The 12,663-nt window shown below is 39.4% G+C and overlaps 1 protein-coding gene across 6 annotated transcripts in view; it reads right to left on the reverse strand.

The window, feature by feature from the left end:
- Positions 1–12,663, reverse strand: part of NUP155 (nucleoporin 155) — a 168,911-nt gene that overhangs the window by 31,059 nt on the left and 125,189 nt on the right. For all 6 annotated transcript variants that reach the window (XR_015055384.1, XM_085870834.1, XM_085870831.1 and 3 more), the window contains exon 31: positions 3,528–3,641. Coding sequence is in view for 5 of the 6 variants with exons in the window: in XM_085870834.1 (XP_085726960.1) it covers positions 3,528–3,641 (114 nt within the window). In the remaining variant the exon portion in view is untranslated. The remainder of the gene's footprint in view (positions 1–3,527; positions 3,642–12,663) is intronic.

Raw genomic sequence — 12,663 nt, forward strand, 5'->3', positions numbered from 1 at the left:
TTGTCGATGGCACACTATCGCATATTCCCGTGCGCACTGCTTTGTCCCATTAACGCTTGGTGAAATTTTATCTTGCAAAATGGATTGACTATTCTTTTCTATTTGATGTGCTTTATGACCAAAGACTTACTATGTTTACTAAATCAGAAGTCATTGCAGGCATGTCAACATTTCATGAAACATTAATTTAACAGTGTCCAGCAAAAAAGAACTGTGCATCAATTTAATCATAGGAATGAACTGTGTATAATATTAATTATAATAATTATTCATAATCAATTAGATAAATACAGTAAAACCTGTGACTGTTTGCCACTCATGGGGGCCACATAAGTAAGTTCTTTATAAAATAATTTACCATGTACAATGGTAAATACACGAAAAAAATTACCCCCGTATGGGGGTGACGGTCATCTCCATAATACCACAAGTTCTCAATGTTCAGTTATGACCGAAGACTACTGCGCAGTTCTACTGCGCAGCTCGAACTGCACAGTTTGGTTAAAGATGACTCGGCATTTTGGCGTGCGCGCACAAAATTATATTTTGAAAATAAATGCTGACGTTTACATTTCGGGTTTTGAAACTTTTGCACCTTCGGTGGAAAATGTATAAATATACAAGGTCAGCTGCTATGCAATGACACCATTCACTAACTTTTACCATGCCCAGTAGAGAATATATAGCCTCCTGAAAGTAGAGCAGTTTTTGCAAACTCTGAAGTCACTTGACGCGAAAACGAAAGCGAAATTCGAAAATCCGTCCCGACCAAATTTAGATATTGTCCCATACATTCATTTGCCACAATCAAATTCAAGATCGCTTGAGAAATGTAGGAGATAGATTTTGAAAATCGTCATTTTCGCATTTTTTGCCAACTTTAAAGTCACGTAACACGAAAACGAAAGCGAATATCGAAAATCCGGCCTGACCAAATTTAGATATTGTCCCATAGATTCATATGCTACAATCAAATTCAAGATCACTTGAGAAATGGCGGAGGAGATAGAATTTGAAAATCGTCATTTTCGCAACTTCAAAGGCCTCGTGACTTTGACCTTGACCTTCGGTGACCTTGAAAGTCACCATCGTGTACGTCTCATCGACCTCTATCAGGATCACTAATGACCAGATCTCCCGCTTCAACTTCTTTGTGAACGGACGGACGGACGGATCGAAGGACATCGACACCCATATTATTAGATCATGCTCGAAGAGATGACCTAAAAATCAGCCCCCATGACCCCACCCCCTCTGGCCCGGCCCCTAAGGGTCATATCAAAAATCCGACAGTGTTGTGCACTTCCCCATACATATATCTACTATGTCCCAAAGTTTCAAGTTCCTATCTCAAACGGTGTAGGAGTTACAGGGTAAGACAGACGGACGTACGGACAGTGGAGACAATCACAATATTCCCGCTTTTCTTCGAAAGCGCGGGAATAAAAAGGGGGGGGGGGAACCAATTATCAGATATATTTAAATAAAAATAGACCTCTTCCAGAAGCGGTTGAAGTTGGCGGTACCTCTTTTTCTTCTTCCTCTTCCTACAATGAATGTCGGCATTTTTATAATTGGTACGCATCTTAGTCAGAGGCAAGCTCAATAACCCGGCAACATCAATGGCACGTTCACCAGCATCTATTTGACGAATAACATCGAACTTCACTTCTAGCATAACACTTTTACAATGCCTCTTAGCCAATCTGCAGTACAGTAGGTTTATTTACTTAGTTATGTGTCACACAAAGTATAGTAGTTATCTTGAAGATTTTGCGATCTCCAGATCTGGTACTTCGGCGATGTATCATCAGTCTTATGAGTTCTGAAAATGCTCAAGAATAAAGGATATATCTCTAAAGCAACGCAAGTGTAAGTTGAGGCAACGGAAATCGGGAAGTGGTACTAATAATGTGACGACGTAAAAAGGAGAGACATAAATAGGGGTATTACTGTACTTATGGACAAGTTCCTTAAGAAATATAAAACAAATTAAGTGTGTGGACTCATCTACTATCAGAAGACCTATTAAAAGTGGTCTCCATGGGCAAGTTGCTTTCAAACAACCCTTTTTGCATAAAGGTAACAAAGCTAAGAGAATAAAATAGCCCAAGACATCAGAGTTGGGATGCCGATTAGTGGGGAAAGGTATACAGGCAGTCCTCGGGTTACATAAGGTCGACTTACGTAAACTCGACCTTATGTAAGTGCACATTAAAAAAGAAAAAAAAAGAGATTTGTCAATTGTTTACATCTAAGTACGGCCCAGTTTGGCACTACTTATTGTTGCCTGTGCAGGGGGTCAGGAAGAACCCCATGCACTTGCTGACTCTGGCTCTGGCTCTCCACATCCTGACTGAAACCGGGAACCTCTGCACTCACTCCCCTCTTTCTCCTCACACAGCCACAGCCACAGCCACGGCCACAGCCACGGCCACGGCCACGGCACCGGTGTTTCCCTGTGAAGCAGCGATGTCTCTCGCATGTATTTAATGCGTCTCTAGCGATAGAGCTATCAGACGTGGGAACGTGAAATTGAAGGTGTGCAAGGGCAGAAGGCAAATAAATAAGGAAGAGAGAGAAAGGACAGAGACAGAAGTTGCAGAAAATAATGAATGATGAAGACGAATGGTGTGACGAAAATTTCCGGAGAACACACATCAATTTCCAGAGAGTAAGCCCGTCCTTCAGCCTCCCTCCTCTGCTTTCCGGCGTTCCTTTTTTCCCTACCATGTTACTATACATGTGAATGTTCAATTAATTATGCAATCTTTTTGATTTTTTTCAAATTTTACTCAATGAAACTCGACTTGCACAAAAATCAACTAAAGTAGAGGTCCCAGGAACGGAACCCTGATACAAGTCGAGCACTGTCTGTACTGTACTTTGGAGTGACGAGTCAAAGTTTGAAATTTTTAGAACAAAAGAGAAGGCTCTTTGCTACCATTATTCACCATGCATATTAGAAGAATGGTTGGTGAGAAGTATAAGGTTATGTGTCTATAGCCTACTGTGAAGTATGAATGATACAAGCTGCAGGAGGCTAAGGAAGGAGGCTAACTGGCAACAACTTTGTTTTCCAGCATGACAACGGCCACAAACACACTGTAAATGTCACTAAAACATATTTACAAAGAAAAGCAGAATCAGGAACTCGACAACTATTAGAATGGCCCACTCAAATCATAGAAGTTGCCTGGGATTATTTGGACAGGAAGAAAAAGAAAAACAACCAAAATCAAAAGATGAATTATGGGAAACATCACAGATTGCATAAAACAACCTCTTAATGGATATTCTTTATAAACTGCAGGAAAGCGTTCCAAAATGGATATCTGCTGTTTTGCAAGAAAATAGTGAGCCTGTTACTCATAATGCATAGATTGCTCACCATCATAGCCATGCATTACGGAACAAATAGGTTGCTAATCCTCGGTTGTATTATGACTGGTGGTAAAATTGTAATCCATAATCTGTTGCTTTACTGAATGAAAAGCATCTCATGAACAAAATGAAGAAAGACAAACCTTTGTGACATTCAAGAGGTTATCATTGAGCTGCGCCAAAGCCTCAGGCACACCAGGAATCTGTGAGCAGGTCCCACTCAGTGTTTGCTGGATCTGCAGCTGGACCCGTGCTACCTGTAGACATATGAAAGTTGTTGCATCTCAGTAAAAATTCCACATCTCGATGAACACTCAAAGTGATCTGATAATTTCTCATCACAATTAAAAAACAAAAATCAATGGAGCATTTTTTTGGAAAGTGAACCTTTTCTTTGTTACCTGTTTTATATTGCTGGCATTATAAGTTGATTGTTCCTCGATGATTAACAAATGCCCCACCACAACCCCTAAAAAAAAACCTCTTCAAAAATACGATTTTTAAAAAAACACCAAAAACATTAATAGAGAGTAATGCAGAAATATTTCAATTCTTAACAGGAAATCTATTTGCAAATAAATCATCTTAATGTGCCTTTTTGACATTAAAGCATTCTACAACTGTACTTGGCTACAGGATTCATATATTCTATCAAAGTAAACAACTCAAAGTTTGGGTGGGTGTCACAGCTAAGCAAATGATTCTACATCATTTCAGAAATAAAAACAGTGCAATTTCATCAAGACAAAAGAAAAGGAACATTAGAAGAAAATGCAAGCAAACTGATACGAAAGAGAAAGAAGAACCAGCCTGACTCGTGAAGGCTAGTGTCGATGTGCGTTGGCAGGCCTGTCGAACAATGGATGGCATCAACAGGACATTGAAGTATGCTAATGGCTGTGGGAAAGAAGAAATTGACGCTTTGCGCATTAACCCTTCATCAGAGCAAAAGAGCTCCGACAAAGGGTTAATTGCCAAATAGTCAGCATCTCGTTTCTCATGGTGATTTGAACACTTTCATCAAAATTCTGTTGATTCTATCCATTGATATGAAAAAAGGACCACTTCCACAATTCACAAAGTTTTGTTTTATCTCTTCATCTCAATCTTACAATAGAAAGATCGAAGATAAAAATTACCCCCGGTTGGGGATGACGGTCATCTCTGAAGCTCTGTAGATGTGGATCTCTGATCGGCTTAGAATGGCTTCGATGTCATCTTGTCTTTTGGTTCAACGTACAGACGAAAGCCGGTAGTAAAAAGGACAGAAAACCTCAGAAATCAAACTACATTTCTGAGTTATCCAGAGATAGATTTTGAAAATGGTTGATTTGGAACATTTATGATCAATGTGTCTTCAAAAGGATAGAAACCGGACCTCAGAAATCAAACTGCATTTCTGAGTCATAAATGGCGGATTATATTTTGACAATGAATGATTTCACAAGTTTACAGCATTGGTGACCTTGACATTGACCTTCAATCAGGTCTAACGTCATACCGTCGTGCATCACTCATCGACCCCTACCTACATACCAAGTTTTATCAAGATCGGGCGAAATTTTCTTGACCGTATGACATCGACGATTTTTCCAACTTTGAAGACACGTGACTCGATAACCAGGACGAATTTTAAAAAAAACGGCCTGATCAAATTTAGATATTGTTCCATATTGTCAGAATCCGAAGAAATTTCGAAGATCGGATCACAAACGGCAGAGGACATAAATTCTGAAAATGGATAATTTCACAAATTTGGAGTGGCCTTGACCTTGACCTTCAATCGTGTCAAAAGTCATACCATCGTGCATCACTCATCGACCCCTACCTATATACCAAGTTTCATCAAGATCGGGCGAATTTTTTTTGACCGTATCACATCGACGATTTTTCCAACTTTGAAGACACGTGACTCGATAACCAGGACGAATTTCAAAAAACCGGCCTGACCAAATTTAGATATTGTTCCATATTATCAGAATCCAAAGGAATTTCGAACATCGGATCATAAACGGCGGAGGAGATAGATTTTGAAAATGGACGATTTCGCAACTTTGGAGTGACCTTGACGTTGACCTTGACCTTCAATCGGGTCAAAGGTCATACCGTCGTGCATCCCTCATCGACATCCACCCACATACCAAATATCAAGAAAATCGGAAGAAAAAAATGGGGACGTACGTATGGACGGACATCGAGACTTGTTTTATTAGGTAATCTCGTTAGAGATGACCTAAAAAGGAAAGAGAAGATTCCAAAATCACATCTTAAGGCCCAGTCACACCTTGACGTTTTAGCCAGCAATGGCAACGTATTAAAATGTATGTAAAACGCTGGCTTACGTTGAACTTTTGATGTTTTTTTTAAAAGATTCGGTCGTATTCATAACGACTTGGTCTTATGCATTACGTATTAGTAATGGACACAGAATGTTTCATTGTGTTATAGATAACTTATACCAACGAATGCTGAACCTGTTGTCGGCCTTCACAACCTATGCCCAACGATAGTCTTACTTGGGCATAGCGTACTGCACGCATCGCCGACGATGACGTGGCATAGGTTATGAAAAGGCTGCCGCACATCGATTCAAATCATAACCACCGCAGAAATGGAAGTGTCAACATCGCAGACACACCTTGGCGATCTTGCCAGCGTATGCCGACCTCTGAAAAATGCGTCTAAAACGCTGGCGCACGTCGAATACGTTATGGGTAAGTTTGGTATGCGTGAATAGAACTCTAAAATACGCTATCATACGTGGTAGTAAGTGGAGTACGTCTTGTAATTTTGAACATGTTGAAAATTTTACGACGTACCTGCCGTATGATACACGCTCCGCATGCGATGGGAATAAGTTGTACGCACAATATGCGATCGTTGACACACATCGACACAAGTTACTTATAAGGTGCTCATAAGTCGAAACACGTCAAGGTAATGGTTAGCGTCAGTGTTCCAGACTCCCGGTTTTTTTTTTTCTTCGGTATGACGGTGTTCAGTGTACAGTGCGGTTATGATTTAAATCGTTGAGCGGCAGCCTATTAATTATATTATATTATAACCGCACTAGAAATGGAAGTGTCAAAATCACCATCATACCGAAGGAAGGAAGAAAAAAAACAAAACAAAAAAAAAACGGAGTCTGGAACACTGACGCTAACCATTCCCTTGATGTGTTTCGACTTATGAGCACCTTACAAGTAACGTGTGTCGATGTGTGTCACCGATCGCGTAACGTGAGTACAACACGTAACTCATAGGTTATAAATAAGTTTCGGGTACGCTAAACATTACATCGACGTGCCTACAACTAATGGCCAGCGTTATGAGGAAAGTGTGAGTCATACGCTGGCATAAGTCTTAAAATTTCAAGCATGGAAAATTTGAGGACAACCGAAAAGTACAACGTTTAAAGCCAGCGTACAACGACGTATGGCAGTGTTTTTCAGCGTGCTCTCAATGTTATCAAAACTTACCCATAACGTATTCGACGTGTACCAGCGTTTTAGACAAATTTTCCAAAAATCGGCATAAGCTGGCTAAAACGTCAAGGTGTGACTGGGCTTTAATAGTCAAATACACTGTAAATCATGGCAATAAAGAAGTCTACAGTTCCACTGCAACCTCTTCTTTACCCAAAATTAGTTGATCTATTATTAAGCCTCCCCCTATAGGATAAGAGAAAGCTAATAGCTGTTGCAGGGTTTGTTTCCACAAATAGTACCCCAATTTTTTTAATGGTATCACAGTTTCTTAGACCCTGAGGAATAATAAACCACCATTTATGGGGGAAAATATATTTATTGTACATTTTTTTTTCTTCCTGCACTCCCTATACTCCCAATTTCCAAGCTGTATCTCGGAGCCGCCTGGGACTTTCGGAATGAAATTTTGCATCAATGTTTAAAGAAAGCATGTGGAGTTGATGTAATTTTTTTTACCTTGACCTAATTAAGGTCATGACCCAATTATAGATTAACATTTTCCACCATAACTCAACTCAGGTTTGTCCAATCGGAACGAAATTGCCCTTTCTAGATCGCCTCAGCCTTAGAGCTCGGCACATTTTCACTAAATTTACATCATACCCCTTTGAGTTAAAGGTCAAGGTCAAATGACAGTCTGAAAAAAGAAAAACGTGTTTTTTGTCATCGCTGAATTTTGCTAATGCGGAATCTCAAAGACCGGTGGCCGAAGTTTAAAAGGTCACCTTTCATCCTCTCTCCCTTCCAAGATGTTCATTGCAATATAAATATTGTACCTGCAACGAGTTGTGCACCTGATTTTTCCGGATTGTGATCCAATTAACAAAAAACACCTTTTTGATTATAACATGAATAATTTATGCCTGGTGTTGGCTTAATGGTTGGGGTGGTGGGCTTAGGATCCTAAGATTCTGAGTTCAAATCCCCCTCGGCAGTCGAATTAATACCAAGTGGGGTTGACTCTGCCTGTCATCCCTCCGAGGTCAGCAAAATGAGTGCCAGCATGCTGGTATACTGTGTCTGAGTGGCATCCAGGATTGTGCCCAATAGCCAAGGAGACTGCTTCGGCAGCACCAACGCTCTGCAGAGTATGGTCCCAGTGGATGGATGGATTAAGAATTTACCTCTGATTTTCATGATGTTTATTTCGTTTTATGGATAGGTTGTGGATGGGAACACTTTTTAAATTTACACTCTATCCCCAAATGCTGAAGGTCAATGTCATATGGCGGTCGGAAAAAAAAAAATGCCATCATTGGATCTGGGGCCAAGGGTAAGTCGTGGGTAATCGCCAAGGATAAGCCGGCAGAGGCTTACCCTTGGCCATTGCTTTGTGATCGCAGATATCTAGTTTTTGGTGAGATTTCACGTGCACAGGAATAAATAAGCATAGCTTGGTCCAAAATAATTAATATAATGGGGCCATACAGGTCAAAATATTTTTTTAAAGCTTTGCAGACTAGGTAGAAAGAAAAAAGTAAAAAATGGACAAAACAACAACAACAACAACAACAACAACGAGGAGGAAATCAGAATCTGGATGATAAACGCAAAAGAAGCATTTTTAGGAGAATAAGGCTGGGAAACGATGGCTCCAGGACATCTGAGGAGTTCCTCGTCAAGTGATACGAAAGTGGTCTTACCAGGTAATGATCAAAACTACCTGGCCGTAGCTGGAAACCATCTGATCATTCTAAATATTGGATGCAACATCTGAGCAACATGAAAACAGAATTTGATGCCAATGTGTTAATGGATTTTCCTCTACCCACATTAGATGTCAACTCACTGTTACTTTTGATTTAAATTAGTGGTCACATAAAAAAAAATAGTATGTGCACTCGGTAGTGCACATACCTCCACCAGGCTGAACAGTTTGCATTCTGTAGCCCAGTGATATGCCGGATCAGTGTCCATGCCCTAACCAAAATCGAATCAGCTTGTTCTTGTTACTTATCCAACTCATTCACCAAGTTCCATCCAAATCCTTCCACGATGTTTTAAGATATTGTGCCATATATTGTTTTTGGCCCTCTCAATGGTGAAAATCACTTTAAAATTCGAGTATCCGGATCCGGATCTTCACCAAAATCGAATCAATTTGTGTTTGTCATACACCCAGAATGGCCACCAAGTTTCGTACAAATCCATCAATACCTTTTTGAGATGTTGTGATCACAGACAAACAAACAGATAGACAGGATGTGAATACATAACCTCCGTCCACCTTCAGTGGCGGGGATAATTAATTGTCACATTTCATCTTCTCTCCCTGGGTTTTGTTTTTGGACGCTATATTTAATTGAGGCTCGTATAAGAGCTAAGACACAACATATCAGGTAAGTCCAAGAGAAGGTCCCCTCAGATGGTAGAATATCATATTCATGCCACAGCTCTAATTTCAATGAGATTTTCATGTCTGAATGTGAAATTTTATTAATCTTTGAAAGAAAATGGCAAAGTCATAGGTTTAAGGTGTGAAATCACTAAACTAATTCACATATATGCAAATTATGTGTTAAGTATGGGACAATTTGAAATAATGAGGTAGTAAAGTAAACCAAATTTACAACAATTTTTTAAAACTTTTTTTGTATACATAGTCAAGGCTCATTTGAGAGCTAAAATGGATGGACATGAATATTCCACCATGCCCTTTTAATAAACAAGAATAAAATTGTTCACTTCATTAATTATGCAAATTAGGCCTGTTCTTCATAAGCGATGTCCCATACATAACAATTTTACATGGATTTTTTGGGATTACACTGTAAGCTCAGAAATTTTTTATGCCATTTTCACAAGTTCTAATCCATCATGTATTGGTCATATATCCTGTATTTCTAGCTTAAAATAAAAGTAGATAATTAGTTCACAAGTAATTTTTAATGTTACGTATGGGACAATATCGTTACGGATGGACCATTGCTTGCAAAGTCTGTGGGAAAAACCACTACTTTGGCCAGTCAACATTTTGGCCATTCATGTATTCTCATGAGACCTGTCCTGCACACATGGCCCAGTTTAAGGCAGACTAAACAATATGGGATCATTCCATTTGTATTGTAAGGAGAGGTGTAACCTCCTTTTGAAGAAGATATGAGTTTTTGTATATCATTATTTCAGGCACCTCTAAGTTTCTGTTTTTTCTTTGAGACATACTGGAATATCTATTTCCCTTTCACAAAAAATTTACTTTCTTCTATTCCCTTGTGTATTCTAAAATTAATATTCTAGTAGAAAGTGGAAGTTGTCCATATTATAACAACATTGCCAGATTTTATATTTTCATTCTAGTTGATAAATGTTTAGATCTACATATAATTGCTTCTATTGAATGTACAAAAGCCCTGAGGTCCTGAGACAAAAACAAAACTAAAATCTATATGAGCATAAAAAAAAAAAAAATCAACAAATTACTCTATGCAAATTATTTTGTTTATTTTCATTCCTTGTGCATACACGAAAACAGATCTGTCCTTTGTGTACTGTCTGGGTTTAATCATTTTATATATTACATTGTTGTGCATGTCTGCAATAAAGTTGAGCATTTCATTTTTTTCAGAAGTACTTGCAAACCATAGTTAATAAGATTCTAATTTAAAACCATTTTGCATTTTTAACACTTAATAATCAGACGATCACTTTGTTTCATATCCTACTACATGAATTGCTGAGTTTCTAATAGTTAAATGTTGGATCTTTGTGTAAAAATATGCTCAAGCCTGTTGATTGTGTTCTGAAATGGAATTTACACCAACAATGTATATATCGCATGTAAAGCGTACGTACAATTTTGTCCCACACGTAACACAATCTTCGTGAACACTAATTAATCTCTTGATAACTGTATTTTTTCTGTAAGAGAATTTGTGACGAGTTATGCAAGTGTTTCAATTTTCTCCACACTGAAAATTCTGGTGAATGATAAAATACTTTCAGAGGACTGTGAACTTGAACATATTTCTTTGAAAAATCATGTTTCTTGTGGTCTCGTACGTAACGAACCAGGTTTTATTTAAATACCTAATCATCCCAAGAACTAATGATATAAATTATTGTGGGTATTCTCCTTACAGATGCCCAACATTATAATAAAAAAACACTGAAATCAATGACTATCTCAATTGCTTTTCAGAGGGTTAAACTTTCTGAATGTCCCATACATAACATGCACAAATTCTTGGACTTGCCCTATAACAAAGGGAGCAGGAGACAAGAAGGGGCGAGAGAGGGAAACACAACAATAATGGAGAACAGGGACATTGGGAGATCTGTGGGAGAGGGATGGGAGAGGGGAAGGGGTGCACGGGATAAACAAGATGGACACAACAAGGACTTTCATGAAGGAAAACAGGGAATTTGAAGGAGGTGGGTTTGGGAGTGGATTAACCACGGTAGAAAAGATCATGGTTTTGGATGGGGGAAGAAATATGGTGGAGAACAGCTGTTTTAAAGACCTGGAGGGAAGAGTGGGATTGAAAAGTGTGTGGGAGTTTGTTCCAGAGATGGGGAAAAAAAAATGAGGAATGAAAGAGTAAAGGTGAGCAGTGATTCTTGATTTTGACAGTTTCACCAGAAGGGGGTTGCTGGCAGACCTTGAGTACACTGCAGAAATATTAGGACAAAGCAGGGGGTGCAAGGCCAGAGAGGAGTTGGGAGAAGACAGAAAGACCACCAGCCTGCCTGTGGTGAGAGAGTGAGAGACCCAAAGACTCAGCTTCATCATGGGAAATACCAATTATCATAAAAGGTGTGAGGTGTGAGGCAGGAGAACCAGCCCAGAGGGGAGAGCAGTTCTCCATTAAGCTGTGAATGAAAGCTTTGTATATGGTTAAGTGCTCAGGTGTGCCAAAGAAAGACTTTGCATGACGTAGGATGCCCAGTCAGCAACTGGCTTTGGAGGCCAACTTGGAAATGTGGCTTTACGAGGAAATATCACGGCAGACAGTGAGACCCAAAAGCTTGAGTGACAGAACTTTTTCAAGAGGATTGTTGAGAAAGTAGATGAGGGGTTTTTCCAGATGGTCCTTTCAGAGAGACAGAGTGAGAGTGAGAGATTTGTCAGGATTTTAAAAGACATGTTCCCCAAGGCTGGAGTACCCCAAGGCAGTGTTCTGGGCTCCAACCTATTCCCAATCTTCATCAACGATCTTTCTTACTCTCTGGAAATTCCTTTTTATGTCTTTGCTGATGACTCCAACCTCGGCCGTGAATCCCTCATCCTTCAGATAAGTGAAATTAGATTTCATCAGGACTTGTTACCAGGCTTGAAAGTCTATGAGCAATTTCAGAATGGTGCCAAGGAAGCAACTTTCAACAAAACAGCATGTGAAGATCCAAAATATGACAGAAGAAGAGCAGAAAATCTGAAGATCTCCAATAATGGTGTGTGGTATACATTGCAATGGCTGAAAGAAACTGGCTGGGTACAAGACAAGAAAAGGCCAGGAAGATCAAGAAGAACCTCCACAAGGCAAGACGAGCACTGGAAGTTGCTCAGCTTACACAATAGAACAGTGGTTCCCAAAGTTTTTTGTCCATGACCAAAAATTTGAAATCACATTTGCCTCGCAACCCAAATGATACTGGTACCTAGTGTACCTGTGATAAAAAATTGTCAGAGAAAATGCTTTTGACATGAAACCCCCCCTCAAAAACTGAGATTTTGAGGGGGGGAGGGTTCAAGTTTGGGTCACGACCCTGGGTTTGCAGCAGGTCACCATTGCAGAGTTGCAGTAGATAAACCACTACTGAGACCACATAATAAGGTGAAAAGAATGACATTTTC

The sequence above is a fragment of the Eptatretus burgeri genome, chromosome 2 (assembly GCF_056783735.1).
Source record: "Eptatretus burgeri isolate ZD-2024b chromosome 2, Ebu_testis_v1, whole genome shotgun sequence".
Lineage (NCBI taxonomy): Eukaryota > Metazoa > Chordata > Myxini > Myxiniformes > Myxinidae > Eptatretus > Eptatretus burgeri.